Source organism: Mobula hypostoma, chromosome 15 (assembly GCF_963921235.1).
Source record: "Mobula hypostoma chromosome 15, sMobHyp1.1, whole genome shotgun sequence".
NCBI lineage: Eukaryota > Metazoa > Chordata > Chondrichthyes > Myliobatiformes > Myliobatidae > Mobula > Mobula hypostoma.
The window spans coordinates 9,731,801-9,751,070 of record NC_086111.1 but is presented as its reverse complement, the minus strand read 5'-3'; the positions used below and the strand labels follow the sequence as shown (position 1 = coordinate 9,751,070).

At 40.5% G+C, this 19,270-nt stretch overlaps 1 protein-coding gene across 2 annotated transcripts in view; it reads right to left on the bottom strand.

Moving 5' to 3' along the window:
• Nucleotides 1–3,733: 3,733 nt before the first annotated feature.
• Nucleotides 3,734–19,270, bottom strand: part of traip (TRAF-interacting protein) — an 82,062-nt gene continuing 66,525 nt past the window's right edge. Inside the window, exons 14-16 of one of the 2 annotated variants that reach the window (XM_063067701.1) lie at nucleotides 18,260–18,373; nucleotides 14,220–14,270; nucleotides 3,734–7,120 (exon numbers count right to left, since the gene is read on the bottom strand). In XM_063067701.1, the coding sequence (XP_062923771.1) occupies nucleotides 7,004–7,120; nucleotides 14,220–14,270; nucleotides 18,260–18,373 (282 nt within the window). In that variant the 3' untranslated portion in view covers nucleotides 3,734–7,003. The remainder of the gene's footprint in view (nucleotides 7,121–14,219; nucleotides 14,271–18,259; nucleotides 18,374–19,270) is intronic. The other variant, XM_063067702.1, reaches the window with a different exon arrangement.

The following is a 19,270-nucleotide window of genomic DNA, read 5'->3' as shown; positions in this document are numbered from 1 at the left end:
TTCATTAGTGGGACAGTCTTGATCAAGGGGGCATAATTACATGATAAATAGCTGATCATTTGAAGGGGAGAGGGGAAGGTTATATAGAAATTTCGTCCTTAAGAGGATAGTGAGTCTTTGGAATTCTCTACCCTGGAGAGTTCTAGAGGCCAGATCATTAACAGTATTTTAAAGTGCAGATAGATAATGGTTTTGAAAGATCAGAGGAATATGGAGATCTGGATTTGAAAAGTTGATGCTGGGACAGATAAGCCATAAACACATTGAATGAGGAACAGGGCAGGGTGGAGGGTGGTTGACTCCTTTTTTCCCTTGTGCCTTTAGCTGTCTAAGTCTTAACCTCTGAAGTTCAACCCCAGTCCTTGTTCCCTCATGCTCTCTATTCCTCCTTGACTCTACGCTCACAAGCCAATCCTTGTTCTTGTCAACGCTTCTGATTACAGCCCTACGAAGATTGTTGGGACATACGCACAGTACACATGCTTGTTAATGCAAATATCTAATCAGCCAATCATGTAGCAGCAACTCAATGCATAAAAGCATGCAGAGGTGGTCAAGTGGTTCAATAATTGTTCAGACCAAACATCAAATGGGGAAGAAATATGATCCAAGTGATTTTGACTATGGAATGATCGTTGGTGCCATTCAGCGTGGATTAAGTGTCTCAGAAACTGCTGATCTCCAAATCTCTAGAATTTACAGAGAATGGCGCGAAAAATAAAAATTCACCTTGCTGATAACAGAGATCAGAAGAGAATAGCAAGACTGTTTCAAGTCGACAGGAAGGCAGCAGTAACTCAGATAACCACATGTTACAACAGTGGTATGCAGAAGAGCATCTCTGAATGCACAATTACATCGAACCTTGAAGTGGATGGGTTACAGCAACAAAAGACCATAAACATACATTCAGTGACCACTTTATTAGATACTGGAGGTAGCTGACTCAGAAGAACATTCTGTGCAGAGCTTCCACAGACTTCTTTATGAGGCTGGTTACTTATCTGATATTTACAATCAGTGTTACAGATTTTGTGTTATGAGAAATGATGGTAAGAGGTTCGATTTATACTAGGTTTCCCCCGCTATCGGAAGGTAGAGCGTTCCTGTGAAACAGTTCGTAAGCCGGAATGTCGTAAAGTGAATAAGCAATTACCATTTATTAGTATGGGAAAAAATTTTGAGCGTTCCTAGACACAAAAAATAACCTACAAAATCATGCAAAATAACACATAAAACCTAAAATAACAGTAACATATAGTAAAAGCAGGAATGATATGATAAATACACAGCCTATATAAAATATAGTATTGTGGTTGGGTGCTGCATTGGCAAGTTTGCGGCGCTGGAGGTTCACGGCAGGAAGAGAGTTTCTCTTCCTTCTACCGTCTGCGTGAGATGTTGGGACTTTCGAGAGACTTTGAGACTTTTTTTTTACCGTGCCCATGGTCTGTTCTTTATCAAATTACGATATTGCTTTGCACTGTTGTAACTGTACGTTATAATTATGTGGTTTTTGTCAGTTTTTTAGTCTTGGTTTGTCTTGTGTTTCTGTGATATCATTCTGGAGGAACATTGTATCATTTCTTAATGCATGCATTACTTAATGACAATAAAAGAGGACTGCGTGTCCTCATAATCTAATCTAATCTAGAAATACTTTTTCTGCAGCACTGTCTAGCGGAGCGAAAATATCACGGCCGCACTCTCGGCAGAAGCGCTCTTGGCAGAAAAATTCTCTCCAGTAACCTTTAAGCTATGAAGCTGCCAAATCATACCAAATAACACATAAAAAATACACAGCCTATATAAAGTAGAAATAATGTATGTACAGTGTAGTTTCACTTACTGGAATCGGGAAGATTCCAATAAATTGCAGTTTCATTACAATTAAACACTTGCTTATAAGAATAACCACCTTCTGTAATTATTTTCTTCAGTTCTGCTGGGAACTTTTCAGCAGCTTCAGTATCAGCCGAAGCTCTCTCTCCAGTAAACGTTAAACTATGAAGCTGCCCTCGCCTCAGAAACCGATCAAACCACCCATGCTACCTTTAAACTCCACTTTTGCAACACTTTCATTACCATCATCCAGTGCTTTCTGTTTCAGCTTATTAAAAAGACTGACTGATTTCTCCTCAAGTATGAGAAAACTTAACGGAACACCACACTTTGTATACCCATCAATCCACTCAAGCAATAGACTTCCCATTTTATCCATTATTGGATGCTGAATAAGACAGGCCACTTTGCTACGAGCAGAACCAACAGTAACATCGGCAGCTTTCAAATTTCTTTCTCTCTGCGTATAAATAGTGAGAATGGTGGACACAGGCAAGTTCAACGCGCGGACAATGTCCTTACTTTGTTCACCACAATCCAAACGCTTAATTATGTCTAGTTTTACGCTAAGTGTAACACCCTTACGAGCTCTTTTAGGCTTTTCCGATACCTTAGAACTCATCTTGCTAATGGATGCACAAAATAAATCGAGATAAAGCACGTGTTTAAGCAAAGGCAGCTAGAATGCAGTTCCGGGGGAGGAACTTGGCTGTTCGGGCGCGTGCTGCCTTTTTTCGTAACAGTGAAAACACCTTCTGTTAGCGAAAACAGGTAACTAATGTAGGTCTTTCGTAACAGCGAGGTGTTGTAAAGCGAACGTTTGGAAAACGGGTGCCACCTGTATTGGAAGAAGTTAATTTAAGTGTTAACTTTTTAGGTTAACTTCTCCCAGTGGTTGCTCAGCACAATATTGTGGGCCTAAGGGTCTGTACTGTTCTATGTTTCAAATAAACAGGCTGCTGCAAATGACAGAGAAAGGATACGTTTGGGAGACTGATTCATGTTAAGCTAGGGTTGTCAAATAAGATGGAGTGTCAGGATTGTAACAGGTGTTATGTACCCCATGATGGGTTAAAGCAGCGGTCCCCAACCACCGGGCTGCAAAGCATTTGTTACCGGACCGTGAGGAAACGATATGAGTCAGCTGCATCTTTCCTCATTCCCTGTCACACACTGTTAAACTTGAACATAGGGTTGCCAACTGTCCCGTATTTGCTGGAACATCCCGTATATTGAGCCAAATTGGTTTATCCCATACGGGACCGCCCTTGTCTTGTATTTCCCCCGCTAAGGTAGAGTGTTCCTATGAAATGTTTCGTGCCGAAATGGCGTGAAGCGAAGAAGCAATTACCATTAATTTATATGGGAAAAATTTTTGAGTGTTCCCAGACCCAAAAAATAACCTAACAAATCATACCAAATAACACATAACACTGAAAATAAATAACACTAACATATAGTAAAAGCAGGAATGATATGATAAATACACAGCCTATATAAAGTAGAAATAATGTATGTACAGTGTAGTGGGGAAGATGAAGGCAAAACCGACTTGCGGGGGAAAAAAATCAGCACATACGTGCATGCACACACAGGTGCCCGTGCAAGGCTTCATGGTTATGGTAGTCTTTCCTGGGGCAAAGTGTCCCAGGATTTGACTGCTACTTTTGTCCCTTATTTGGGAGTGAGAAAGTTGGCAACCCTAACTGTAAAAGACATATTGAGGTGAGTTTAACCCTACTTGAACATCCCGCCACCCCGGTCGGCCAGTCTGCAAGAATATTGGCAGTATTAAACCGGTCCGCGGATATCGTCACACAGGTAACTTATCTCCAGTCATGTGAAGTAAAAATAAGAACAAAAATATTTCATATAGAAAATATTTATTGAGGTCAGCTAATTTACAAGCATATGTAGCCAATGGATCTAACCCCCAGAAAGGTAAAACATCTTTCAAATTACAAATTGGACGCATACCAGATTCGTCTCTGGGATGAACTAAGATATATTCAGCTCCCATAAAGAGGCCCAAAGCTACAGCAATTACATTGAGGATTATGAGGATTACAGAAATAGACCAGAGAGTACAGTGGAAGAAGGTTATGGTAACTGCCGTGTCACTGTATTGCAATGCTAGGGACTAAAAAAAGCTGCATTATCACTTCTACAACTTAACCCTCTCCAAGCTATTGTAAACAGCAATTGTCACCTTTTTGAAATAATAGCTAAAATCCAAAGTTCTCTCTCAACTGGAACATTCATTACATGAAATCAATATTTAACTACCTTCTTTCTGCTAATCAGCAGATTTTCATATGCAGAAGATGTTTAGGAGATTCTTGGTTTGCTTGGGCAACCACAGAGATGGTCAGTTTTTGACCATGCACTGCACTGGGAGGTCACTATTTTTAATGCTGTCATATCAAAACAAGAGGGCCGCTTCCCAGAAAGACCTTTAGGCACGTACACAAAGGAATATGAAAAAATGATCACTTCTCAAAGTAAAAAACTGGAGGGAAACTTAATTGAATCCACCAATTTCAACCTGATCTTCACATTTCAGAACCCATAGCCACACGGATGAAAACCCAGAACAATTATAAATCCAAAATGGGATGTTTTGCTCATTAATTGACACTCAAAGTCTTGCCAAGACCTACCTCATGGTATTAGGAGACGCTCAATATTGATCATTTCCCACATTTTAATTGCTTACAAACAAACCCACTTAAAAATCTTCATGTCAGACTGCAATTATTTAGTGTTGCTGTAGGAAGATCTTGATAAATGGCTAATCTTTCTAGCCATAATAGCTCTGGATTTGGAGAATAAATTATTGAAATGCAAGACTATAAAACAAAGTGATAAAGTGTGAAGGAAAAGGCATTGCTTGTTTCAAAAGTTGACACCCTCTTTAGCTAGCTATTTCTCCATACAGTCAGAGAGAAGTAGTAAACAGTGACTGGTACAGGAACAATGGCCTGAATAGTGTAATTTGACTGCTGCAGCATTCTGTATATTAAGGCAAGATTGTCAAAATAAGAAGCATTCTTGGGTTTGCAATCAACTACAAGTTTCCCCTAAAGTACTTAGAATGGCACCCTCAGGAGTCTGCAAGGGCACATGCTCACTAAACTGGTCACCATCAACTTAACAGATGGGATGTCTCAATTTGGAAGAAGAAACTAGGTTGATAGCTTGGATAATATTACACAGAAGTAAAACATTTTAAAACCTTATCCTGCCCATACATTAAATTGGAAGGGGTAAGGGAGATGGGTAATTGCAAAACAGATAAATTTAGTCCCATTATGAACAACAGCAAACTCATTGTGCTCCCAATAAGTTGGGCCTCTAGATTTCCATTGTGACAATAATGGAACATTTCGGAAACAATTCATGGTTAATAAACAGGTAGATTCTTATTTTCCTAACTGCACTTTGGATAAGTGCTCTCTTATATCCAGTAGATACAAATATTTAGTCTTCCACATATTTGTCATCAACTTGAAGGTTTCAATTCAGTCTCTGGAATTCAATTAGCTAAGCACTTTTAACATCAAAGTTGGGTTTTGAAAAACTCTTAAAATTAAAGAGTGGTCAAGCACAAGTTAAATCTTACAATGTTTTATAAATGCTCAACAATGCTTAAAGTTAGTTGAAAGAATACTTCAAGTCAACAGATTAAAGAAATTGCAAGACTATGTACATATAATTACAGTTACAAGGTTGTTGAACCCCTAATCCCACTTCTGGAGGTACTGACTTATGCCAAGAATGATTACCTTGTTTATGCACACCATCTAATCTCTGTTAATGCCATTGACTGCCACATTTAAGGAAATAGAGAGCAAAAACAAATGAAGATCTTTTGTAGATTATAAACAAGCTCTTCTTTTGAATTTGCTGAAGGCTTTTAAAAATAAATTTAAAGATCAAATGCAAAATAAGGTACCGATCAATATGCATGGACATGACAAGATATTTGTTTGATTATGTGGATCATTATTCATCATAAGAACTAGTGCTTCTGCTGTGACACTACTCAAATATCTTACAATTCAAACTCCTATATCACTGACACCCACAGTAATCGATGGGAGATTGGATATCAACAAAAATTGTGGAGATGTCAAGACATAAAAAACTGCATTCAAAAAGATATCAACTTTATAGTCAATAACAGGAATTTGAAGGATTCAGTTTGAGTGTTTCAATTCAACTTTTTCAATAAGTAGCACTGTCTAAAGAAGTATGAGAAGAATAATCAGGCCTTTTCTACGAGTGACTTGAATGGTCAGGATAGTGTAGTCCAGAGAACACTAGACTGAAGGAAACACATAACTGAATAATTAGCTAAATATCAGTACTTCAAATCCAGCCTAGAATTAAAATGAATTCTTCTATTTGATGGCAACAATGAGTGAAATAAAGTAGGGCTGAGTGCAAGATGTTTAATACAATGGTGTTTGGTGATTCTTGCTTAGTCTCTAAAAAATGTGTGGGTCTAACCCAAGTTGTTGTTAAAAGGCCAAACACATATAGTGAAGTATGTCCAATGATGAAAACAGAAAAAAGGAGTATATGATGCTTGACAGTGTAAAAGCAGTTTCAAAGGTGCAAAGATTTATTCGACAACTAATGTGCCTTGGAGTATTTTATGTTGAGCGGGTAAAATATTACCATCTCCTAGCTTGATGAGGCAAAGTCAGGTGTATCTGCCACTTGTCGTAATACAAGAGTTAATTTCATTTGAAGTCTTCCCCATCCTTTCATTCCCTCTTCTCCTGTCCATGGTAGTTTAAAATAATATCACACTGCCCCTTTCTCTCGGTAATGTCATGTGGTTTCTACTCTCGATGTCCAAGGGCAGCATCAGTGGGTTACCTACTACTGAAAAAATTCAATTGCTCTGGTGAACATGAAAAGCCTTTCTGTTTTTAAGATCATGTGTTTGATCATTTGTCATACTGGATGTACTACTGCTCCTGCTATGACACATTATACGGGCCATCTTCACCCTTCCCAAAAGGATCAGTCAGTGCTATCAACACCAACAGACTACTGCCGCTAATACAAGAAATTACCTGGCACTCATTTCAGTTCTAGTTCATCCCATCCCAGTGCCTCTTATCCCTGAAATTTGGGGATCATTTTTGGTTCATTTAAGGAAATCTTTCAGTTTAGGCTGATTACAGATGGACCCTTTAACTGTTACTCGTGTAACTTTCTTTCTCTTTGCTTTTAATGGCAGTGGACGTATTTCCGTCATTTTAGTCTGAAGGAAGTAATGTCAAGGATAAACTTTCAAAAAAGGGCAATATTTGAAACAAAACTTTTCTTATAGCTGTGAAGTCACATCTGCGATGGACAATGTTGTGGGTCTCACTGATGTACAACTCATGGTGGAACACAAACACTGAAAATGTAACTATGAACTTTGATTTTTAAAATATGTTATGCTGTAAGAGGACAAATCTCAAGATTGTATCACTAAAACATTTTTTGATAATAAATGTATTTTGAATCTTGAATCTCTGTCCATTCTTACTTCTCCAATAGTAACAAATTTCTCCAGCAATTTCCTATACCTGCTTTATGCCTTTGAACTTCCCCCAAACTCTATTCCTTGATCCTTATCCTCATCTACAAGCTTTTCCATAGCGATGTGACCTGCCACCTTTCACAACCTGTCCTTGTCTGGCTCTACGGACTACTTGTGTGACGTGCAGTTTTCAATGAAATCTGACTTCTAAAGAACGGTAACTCTAATATACCATTGCTTCTGATTGTACATGTTCTCCCAGCTACTGTTTTGGTTAAAGTAGACAGTGGGTGGCCTCACAATCTCATCTAACTTTGAGCTAAGTTTGACTCAATAACCTTTACAATGCAAGACTCATCTACTTCCATCTCTAACATTTATGGTATCTTCTTCTTAAGCTAATATCCCCAATTATTTTTTCCAATTTTAGAAAAACACAGAAAAGCTACAGCACAATACAGGCACTTCGGCCCACAATGCTGAGTCAAACATGTACTTACTTTAGAAATTACCTAGGATTACCCATAGCCCTCTATTTTTCTAAGCTCCATGCATCTATCCAGGAGTCTCTTAAAAGACCCGATCATATCTGCCTCCACCATGGTTTCTGGCAGTCCATTCCACGCACTCACCACTCTCTGCATAAAAAACTTACACCTGATATCTCCTCTGTACCTTTTTCCAAGCACCTTAAAACTGTGCCCTCTTGTGTTAGCCATTTCAGCCCTGGGAAAAAGCCTCTGACTATACACACGATCAATGCCTGTCATCATATTATACACCTCTATCGGGTCACCTCTCATCCTCATCCAAGGAGAAAAGGCTGAGATCACTCAACCTATTCTCATAAGGCGTGCTCCACAATCCAGGCAGCATCCTTGTAAATGTCCTCTGCACCCTTTCTATAGTTTCCACATCCTTCCTGTAGTGAGGTGACCAGAACTGAGCGAAGTACTCCAAGTGGGGTCTGACCAGGGTTCTATATAGCTGTAACATTACCTCTCGCCTCTTAAACTCAATCCCACGGTTGATGAAGGCCAATGCACCATATGCCTTAACCACAGAGTTAACCTGCGCAGCAGCTTTGAGTGTCCTATGGACTCAGACCCCAAGATCCCTCTGATCCTCCACACTGCCAAGAGTCCTACCATATATATTATATTCTGCCATCATATTTGACCTTCCAAAATGAACCACCTCACACTTACCTGAGTTGAACTCCAACTGCCACTTTCCAGCCCAGTTTTGCATCCTATTGACATCCCACTGTAACCTCTGACAGCCCTCCACACTATCCACAACACCCCCAACCTTTGTGTCATCAGCAAATTTACTAATCCACACCTCCACTTCCTCATCCAGGTCATTCATAAAATTCACGAAGTGAGAGGGTCCCAGAACAGATCCCTGAAGCACACCACTGGTCACGGACCTCCATGCAGAATATGACCTGTCTACAACCAAGCCAATTCTGCATCCACAAAGCAAGGTCCCCATGGATCCCATGCCTCCTTACTTTCTCAATAAGCCTTGCATGACGTACCTCATCAAATGCCTTGCTGAAATCCATGTAAACTACATCTACTGCTCTACCTTCATCAACGTGTTTAGTCATATCCTCAAAAAATTCAATCAGGTTCATAAGATAATGTTCCTAATCGTATTATGCCTCTACAAATGTTCATAAATCCTGCCTCTCAGATCTTCTCCATCAACTTACCAACCACTGAGGTAAGATTCACTGGTCTATAATCTCCTGGGCTATCTCTACTCCCTTTCTTGAATAAGGGAACAACATCTGCAACCCTCCAATCCTCTGGAACCTCCCTCATCCTTATTGATGATGCAAAGACTATTGCCAGAGGCTCAACCATCTCCTCCCTCACCTCCCACAGTAACCTGGGGTACATCTAATCCACTCCCAGAGAATTAACTAACATGATGATTTCCAAAAGCTCCAGCATATCCTCCTTCTTAATGTCTATATACTCAAGCTTTTCAATCCACTGTAAATCATCCCTACAATTACCAAGATCCTTTTCCATAATGTCTCCTCCAGTTCCATACACACATTTCCACTGTCACACTTGATTGGTCCTATTCTCTCATGTCTTATCCTCTTGCTCTTCACATACTTGTAGAATGCCTTGGGGTTTTCTTTAATCGTGCTTGCCAAGGCCTTCTTATGGCCCCTTCTGGCTCTCTTAATTTCATTCTTAAACTCCTTACTGCTCGCCTTATAATCTCTATATCTCGATCATTAGATAGAGAAAGACCTCTATCAGGTTTAGGAAGAGAAAGAAAATAGTAAAGTTGTTTGCACCTTCAGTGATAAACAGAGAGAAAGAGGTGGAAAATTTCTTAAATGCATTTATTTTAATGCTAGGAGCATTATAAGAAAGGTGGATGAGTTTAAAGCATGGATTCATACCTGGAAGTATGATGTGGTAGCTATTAGTGAAACATGGTTACAGGAGGGATGTGATTGGCAACTAAATATTCCTGGATTTAATTGCTTCAGGTGTGATAGAATCAGAGGAACAAGAGGGGGAGGTGTTGCATTGCTTGTCAGAGAAAATATTACAGCGGCGCTCTGACAGGATAGATTAGAGGGCTCGTCTAGAGAGGCTATTTGGGTGGAATTGAGAAATGGGAAAGGTGTAGTAACTCTTATGGGTGCGTATTATAGACCACCAAATGGGGAGCGAGAATTGGAGGAGCAAATTTGTAAGGAGATAGCAGATATTTGTGTTAAGCACAAGGTTGTGATTGTGGGAGATTTTAATTTTCCACACATAGACTGGGAAGCCCATACTGTAAAAGGGCTGGATGGTTTGGAGTTTGTAAAATGTATGCAGGATAATTTTTTGCAGCAATACATAGAGGTACCAACTAGAGCAGGGGCAGTGTTGGATCTCCTGTTAGGGAATAAGATAGGGCAGGTGGCGGAGGTATGTGTTGGGGAGCACTTCGGGTCCAGTGATCACAATGCTATTAGTTTCAATATAATTATGGAGAACGATAGGTCTGGACCCAGGGTTGAGATTTTTGATTGGAGAAAGGCTAACTTTGAGGAGATGCGGAAGGATTTAGAAGGAGTGGAATGGGACACTTTCTTTTATGGGAAGAATGTAATAGAGAAATGGAGGTCATTTAAAGGTGAAATTTTGAGAGTACAGAATCTTTATGTTCCTGTTAGGTTGAAAGGAAAGGTTAAAAGTTTGAGAGAGCCATGATTTTCAAGGGATATTCGAAACTTGGTTCGGAAAAAGAGAGATATCTACTGTAAATATAGGCAGCATGGAGTAAATGAGGTGCTCCGGGAATATAAAGAATGTAAAAAGAATCTTAAGAAAGAAATTAGAAAAGCTAAAAGAAGATATGAGGTTGCTTTGGCAAGTAAGGTGAAAATAAATCTGAAGGGTTTCTACCGTTATATTAATAGCAAAAGGATAGTGAGGGATAAAATTGGTCCCTTAGCGAATCAGAGTGGACAGCTATGTGTGGAGCCAAAAGAGATGGGGGAAATTCTGAACAATTTCTTTTCTTTGGTATTCACTAAGGATAAGGATATTGAATTGTGTAAGATAAGGGAAACAGGTAGGGAAGTTATGGAAACTAGGACGATTAAAGAAGAGGAAGTACTGGAGCTTTTAAGGAATATAAAAGTGGATAAGTCTCCAGGTCTTGACAGGATATTCCCTAGGACCTTGAGGGAAGTTAGTGTGGAAATAGCAGGGGCTCTGACAGAAATATTTCAAATGTTATTAGAAACGGGGATGGTGCTGGAGGATTGGCATATTGCTCATCTTGTTCCATTGTTTAAAAAGGGTTCTAAGAGTAAACCTAGCAATTATCGGCCTGTGAGTTTGATGTCAGTGGTGGGGAAATTGATGGAAAGTATTCTTAGAGATGGTATATATAATTATCTGGATAGACGGGGTCTGTTTAGGAACACACATGGATTTGTGTGTGGAAGGTTATGTTTGACATATCTTATTGAATTTTTTGAAGAGGTTACTAGGAAAGTTGACGAGGGTAAAGCGGTGGATGTTGTCGAAATGGACTTCAGTAAGGCTTTTGAAAAGGTCCCACAAGGAAGGTTGGTTAAGAAGATTCAATCGTTAGGTATTAATATTGAAGTAGTAAAATGGATTGAGCCTGGATGGGAGACGCTGGAGAGTGGTGGTGGAATATTTGTCAGATTGGAGGCCGGTGACTAGTGGTGTGCCTCAGGGATCTGTACTGGGTGCAATGTTGTTTGTCATATACATTAATGATCTGGATGATGGGGTGGTAAATTGGATGAGTAAGTATGCAGATGATACTAAGATAGGTGGCATTGTGGATAATGAAGTAGGTTTTCAAAGCTTGCAGAGAGATTTAGGCCAGTTAGAAGAGTGGGCTGAAAGATGGCAGATGGAGTTTAATGCTGATAAATGTGAGGTGCTACATTTTGGTAGGACTAATCAAAATAGGATATACAGGGTAAGTGGTAGGACATTGAAGAATGCAGTAAACAGAGGGATCTGGGAATAATGATGCATAGTTCCCTGAAGAAGGAATCTCGTGGATAGGGTGGTGAAGAAAGCTTTTGGTATGCTGGCCTTTATAAATCAGAGCGTTGAGTATAGGAGTTGGGATGTAATGTTGAAATTGTACAAGGCATTGATGAGGCCAAATTTGGAGTATTGTGTACAGTTTTGGTCACTGAATTATAGGAAGGATATTAACAAAATAGAGAGAGTACAGAGAAGATTTACTAGAATGTTACCTGGGTTTCATCACCCAAGTTACAGAGAAAGGTTGAACAAGTTGGGTCTTTATTCTTTGGAATGTAGAAGGTTGAGGGGGGACTTGATAGAGGTGTTTAAAATTATGAGGGGGATAGATAGAGTTGACGTGGATAGGAGAGTGGGGGAGATTCAAACAAGGGGACATGAGTTGAGAGTTAAAGGGCAAAAGTTTAGGGGTAACATGAGGGGGAACTTCTTTACTCAGAGAGTGGTAGCTGTGTGGAACAAGCTTCCAGCAGAAGTGGTTGAGGCAGGTTCGATGTCGTTTAAAGTTAAATTGGACAGCTACATGGACAGGAAAGGAATGGAGGGTCATGGGCTGAGTGCAGGTCGGTGGGTCTAGGTTCAGCACAGACTAGAAGGGCCTAGATGGCCTATTTCCATGCTGTAATTGTTGAATGGTTATACCTAGTTTTTGAACCTTTTGTAAGCTCTTCTTTTCTTCTTGACTAGATTTTCAACAGCCTCTGTACACCACGGTTCTTGTACCCTACCATCCTTTCCCTGTCTCACTGGAATGTACTTATGTAGAATACCACACAAATATCCCCTGAACATTTGCCACATTTCTGCTGTACACTTGCAAGTACATTTGTTCCCAATTTATGCTTCTAAGTTCCTGCCTGATAGCTTCATATTTCCCCCTACTCCAATTAAATGCTTTCCTAACTTGTCTGTTCCTATCCCTCTCCAATGCTATGGTAAAGAAGATAGAATTGTGATCACTGTCTCCAAAGTGCTCTCCCACTGAGAGATCTGACACCTGACCAGGTTCATTTCCCAATACCAGATCAAGTACAGATTCTCCTCTTGTAGGGCTATCTACATATTGTGTCAAGAAATCTTCCTGAACACACTTAACATATTCCATCCCATCTAAACCCCTTGCTCTGGGGAGATGCCAATCAATATTTGGGAAATTAAAATCTCCCACCATGACAACCCTGTTATTATTACACCTTTCTAGAATCGGTCTCCCTATTTGCTCCTCGAGGTCCCTGTTACTATTGGGTGGTCTATAAAAAACACCCAGTAGAGTTATTGACCCCTTCCTGTTTCTAATTTCCACCCAAAGACAATCCCTGCATGACTTTCTCGTTTTCTGCAGCCGTGACACTATCTCTGACCAGCAGTGCCATGCCCGCACCTTTTTTGCCCCCCTCCTTGTCCCTTCTGAAACATCTAAAGCCTGGCACTCTAAGTAATCATTCCTGCCCCTGAGCCATCCAAGTCTCTGTAATGGCCACAATATCATTGCTCCAAGTACTGATCCAAGCTCTAAGCTCATCTGCTTTGTTCATGATGCTTCTTGCATTAAGATAGACACATCTCAAAGCATCAGTCTGAGTGCATCCCTTCTCTATCACCTGCCAATCTTCCCTCTCGCACTGTTTCCAAGCTTTCTCTATTTTTGAGCCAATAGCCCCTTCCTCCGTCTCTTCAGTTCGGTTCCCCCCTCCCCGCCCCCAGCAATTCTAGTTTAAATTCTCCCCAATAGCCTTAGCAAACTTCCTTGCCAGGATATTGGTCCTCCTCTGATTAAAGTGCAACCTGTCCTTTTTGTCCAGGTCACACCTGCCTCAAAAGAGGTCCCAGTGATCCAGAAATCTGAATACCAGTCCCCTGCTCCAACCCCTCAGCAACACATTTATCTTCCACCTCACTCTATTCCTATGTGTGGCACAGGTGAGATTACTACCTTTGCGGTCCTGCTTCTCAATTTCCTTCTTAACTCCCTGTAGTCTGTTTTCAGGACCTCCTCCCTTTTCCTACCTATGTCGCTGGTACCAATATGTACCACAACCTCTGGCTGTTCACCTTCCCACTTCAGGGTATCGTGGATGCGATCAGAAACATTCCCGACCTTGGCATCTGTGAGGCAAACAACCATCCATGTTTCTTTCCTGCGTACACAGAATCGCCTATCTGACCCCTAACTATAGAGTCCCCTATTACTGCTGCCTTCTTTCTTTCCCTACCCTTCTGAGCCACAGAATCTTTCACCAATCAGAATTTCTAAATCCAGCAAAAGATACAGGTTCAATGAACTTGGTTCTTCCTCCCAATCCATCGAAGCCCGTTCGCACCTAAGGAAACAAAAAGATTAATGAATGTTAGCAGCCTGAACTCTGCACAAGGGTGAGGCTATTGATGCATACTGTAATTAAGGAATAAACTGAACAGCAGCGACCCAACATGGTGTTGTTCAACTGAAAGTCAGAATAACACACACAAAATGCTGGAGGAACTTAGAAGGACAGGCAGCATCCGTAGAGAGGAATAAACAGTTGATGATTCAGGCTGAAACCCTTCTTTCTACAGGACTAGAAAGGAAGGGGGAAGATGCCAGAATAAAAAGATGGGGGGAGGGGCAGGAGTACAAGCTAGAAGGTTATAGGTGAAGCTGGGTGAGTGGGAAAGGCAAAGGGATGGAGGAGGAATGGACAGAGAAGAGTGGACCATGAGAGAAAGGGAAGAAGAAGGGGCACCAGGGGAAAGGCAGATGAGGAGAAATAAGAGGCTGGAATGGGGAACAGAAGAGAAAAGGGGGAGAAGAAAAGAAAAATAAAAGTATGTTGCAGTTTGATCTGCTCTGTTCCTCCACAAATTCAGATGGACTGGCGCATCACCACATAGAAACATAGAAAATAGGTGCAGGAGTAGGCCATTCGGCCCTTCGAGCCTGCACCACCATTCAGTATGATCATGGCTGATCATCCAGCTCAGAACCCTGCACCAGCCTTCCCTCCATACCCCCTGATCCCTTTAGCCACAAGGGCCATATCTAACTCCCTCTTAAATATAGCCAATGAACTGGCCTCAACTGTTTCCTGTGGCAGAGAATTCCACAGATTCACCATTCTCTGTGTGAAGAAGTTTTCCCTAATCTCGGTCCTAAAAGGCTTCCCCTTTATCCTCAAACTGTGACCCCTCGTTCTGGACTTCCCCAACATCGGGAACAATCTTCCTGCATCTAGCCTGTCCAATTCCTTCAGGATTTTATACGTTTCAATCAGATCCTCCCTCAATCTTCTAAATTTCAATGAGTATAAGCCTAGTTCATCCAGTCTTTCATCATATGAAAGTCCTGCCATCCCAGGAATCAATCTGGTGAACCTTCTTTGTACTCCCTCTATGGCAAGGATGTCTTTCCTCAGATTAGGGGACCAAAACTGCACACAATACTCCAGGTGTGGTCTCACCAAGGCCTTGTACAACTGCAGTAGTACCTCCCTGCTCCTGTACTCGAATCCTCTTGCTATAAATGCCAGCATACCATTCGCCTTTTTCACCGCCTGCTGTACCTGCATGCCCACTTTCAATAACTGGTGTATAATGACACCCAGGTCTTGTTGCACCTCCCCTTTTGCTAATCGGCCAATAATAATCTGTTTTCCTGTTTTTGCCACCAAAGTGGATAACTTCACATTTATCCACATTAAATTGCATCTGCCATGAATTTGCCCACTCACCTAACCTATCCAAGTCACCCTGCATCCTCTTAGCATCCTCCTCACAGCTAACACTGTCGCCCAGCTTCGTGACTGACCAGTGTGTATTTCTCGTCTTGCCATCACCAGATAAAGTCAGCACTCAATGCAAGTGAAGTTTTAAACATGGCAAGCCTTAATTATTTTATTTAGTAACACAGGTCCTTCTGGGCCCCTGGTTCAACTGTAATTTGATCACAATACAATTTACAATGACAAATTAACTTACTAACTAATATGTTTGGACTGTGGGAAGGACAGAGCATCTGAAAAAAAATCTCTGTAAAGGATATACAGACTCCTTACAGAGAATGCCAGGAATGAACTCCAAACTCCAACACCCAAAGTTGTAATACAGTCACACGAACCACCACATCACTGTTACACCCAATAACTGCTAAACAATCACTTTTTGTTTACTGTGAATCATTTCATAACATATGGTATGCTGCAAGGTTGTTACAAAGGCTTTAATATCCCTTCTTTTCAATGTCCCTTCTCACATTTGGTGATGGGGCTGAATGTCAGCATCTATGACACTGAAGAATGTTGATGACCTGAGACCTAGGGGGTCCAAATACACAGCCTTCTGAAAGTGGCAACGTAGGTGGACATGGTGATGAAGAAAGCATATGGCATACTTTCCTTCATACATTCAATGATGAGTTGATATGTTATGTTGTAACTTTACAAGGCCACACTGTAGAAAGGTTATTGCACAGGATGAAGTGCAGAGCAGATTCACCCGGATATTTTCTGGACTTTAGTTATGGGATGAAATTTGGCCTTGTTCTCGTTGGAGTAAAGAAGACAGATGGAAGTAGACAAGAGTGTGGGTGGCATAGATAGGGTCTTGTGTCAAAATCTTTTCCTTGTGGAATGGATATCAAAAAGAAGAGAGTACAGTTTGAGGCACTGATCATCTGGATAGCCAGAGGCTTTTCCCCAGGGCTGAAATGGCTAACACGAGGGGGCATAGTTTTAAGGTGCTTGGAAGTAGATACAAGGGGAATGTCAGAGGTAAGTTTTTCCACACAGATGAAGAGGCCACTTCTAAGGTGTCTAACTCCATAACTCTCCAGCCAGTAGATAATAAAAGTCTGCATAAAACATGTACTTAGTTTGTTTCTGATTAACAATTCTGCATCAAACAGGAGAGGAAGAATTAAATTAAGCAGCAATAAAAGTGCAATTATTTGTCATAATAAAGTACAATGTGTACAGATCTGTCTTGTCCTTTGCAGAGGTTTAATGTGAGCTATTTATAATTGAAAAACAAAAGTAAATTCATTCTGAACTCAGGACATGTTTTGAAACTTTTAACTCAGAAGTGGTTGGAACCATTTAGATGTGGATGATACTCATGCTTTGATGATAAAAAAGTGGCCATTTGTGCCATCAAGTTTATGCAGCTCTTATACACCAAAACAAATACATGGACTTCTCATTAGGGCAGAGTGGAGCCAGACCCAAAGTGGAGTACTCTGTAATAGTCATAGCTCAGTTATAAACACAAGAGACTCTGCAGACACTAGAAATCCAAAGCAACACAAACAGAATATTGAGAAACTCAGCAGGTCAGGCAACAGCTATGGAAATGAATAAACAGTCGACTTCTTAGACTGAGACCTTTCATCAGGACTGGAAAAGAAGGGGGAAGATGACAGAATAAGGAGGAGGGGAGAGGGGAATGGGTAAAGCTGGAAGGTGATAGGCAAAACCAGGAGATGAAGTGAAAAACTGGGAGGTGATAGGTGGAAGAGTTAAAAGGCTATAAAAGGAAACAGATAGGGGAGCGGAGGAGAGGAAATTGGAGAAATGGAAGGAGAAGGGGCACCAGAGTGAAGTGATAGGCAGGTAAAGAGAAGAGAAGGGGTAAGAGAGGAGTCAGGATGATGAATGGAAAACAGAGAATGGGTAGGGGTTGGAATTTCTAGAAGTTAGAGAAATCACAGGCTTCATCATGGCAGTAGATGCCGTCAACTGGCATGTCTGAATGGGAATGGGGATTGGAATTAAAATGGATGACTACCAGGAAATCCTTTTCATTGTGGATGACAGAAGGTGCCGGAAAAGTGGTTGCCCAATCTATGTCCGGTTTCACCAGTATAGAGGAGGCCACACCTGGAGCACTGTTATAGATTTTTAACCAAGCCAGAAATCTGTGCATTCAAATTCGATGCTAGAAATTTGAGCACCAAATTCTAGGCTGATATTTCAGCAAAGTACTGATCTACAAAACTACTGAACAATTTTTATTAATGATAGATCAAACCAACACAGTGTTTCCTTTCTCAGGTGGATGCAAGAAATCCATTGTACCAATTGGTTTAGGAGTCATGGAAGTATGACAGTATCTTGGACATAATTCCAACCACTTCTGAGTTAAAAGTTTCAAAACATGTCCTGAGTTCAGAATGAATTTACTTTTGTTTTTCGAGTATAAATAGTTCACATTAAACCTCTCCAAAGAATACAGTAGATTATCTGATCGATAACACCTTTTTGTTTATGTGTAAGATGGCTGCTCCGTTGCCTACATTGTATTGTTTTGGAAATTATGCCTCCTACTGAGGCACACTTACTGATCCCTGGTTTCTGTGTGGATCCATGCAGCTTCCACTTGATTTCTTTTGGAATAACAAAGAATTTCGGAGGAATGTCGGGAGAATATAGTCATCCTCATCTCTGTTTGTCACCTTAAGGATAAAAAAAATTCAGATTACGACAATTCTTATACTTAATACGTTAATATGAATTGAAAGTATAAATTTCCTATAAAAATCTCTGTCCTGACCGTAACCTATACACACCTGCCAATTCTTGGGATCTGTAAAGTTAGCTTTGTGAATCTGAACTAGATCTGCCTGACTAGCAGCAGATTGGAATTTTATTCCAGATACACAGAGCAGCAGAACAGCCCAATAAATTCAAAAAAGCTTCTTTTATACTAATATTTAAAATACTCTTTTTCATGACATTCATTAGGAATTGTTGTTTATGAACCTGCAAAACTGTGGGGATATACAGGTAGCAGGACTATCAGACTGTGCAAGAGAGAACTTCTCGTAACATTAATTTTAATTAATAACCATAATTGGACAAATCATCATACAACTATGGAAGTTAAGCAAATAATGGGTCTTTGTAAGTGTTAATACATTTAGTTTGAAAGCTCCAGTGACAAGAACATGTCACAAGTATTTTTATTAGATAGAACTACAACTTCAGCACTGAATTATCAAGATGGCAACAAAGCTCCAAGAGGGTGACTCAAAAGGCAGAGGCAAGCAGAATTGTCATCTATTCCTCTGTCACACCCATTTATTCAGATCAAAAACTAATGGCAAGAGAAGAAAAATTGAGGGTGGTGAAAGATCATGGTTTGGAATTGATTTCACACTTAGTCAAATTACGTGATCAAGTACGAAATCAATTCCAAAACCGTTTCTAAAATTATAATCAAGAACCAGTGAGGAACTTCACAGTTCCATTACTAGAGGAAATAGCTGAAGCAGGTACTATAACAACGTTTAAGATGCACTTGGGCAAGTACATGGATTGGAAAGGCAGAGGCATATGGGCCAAATGCATGC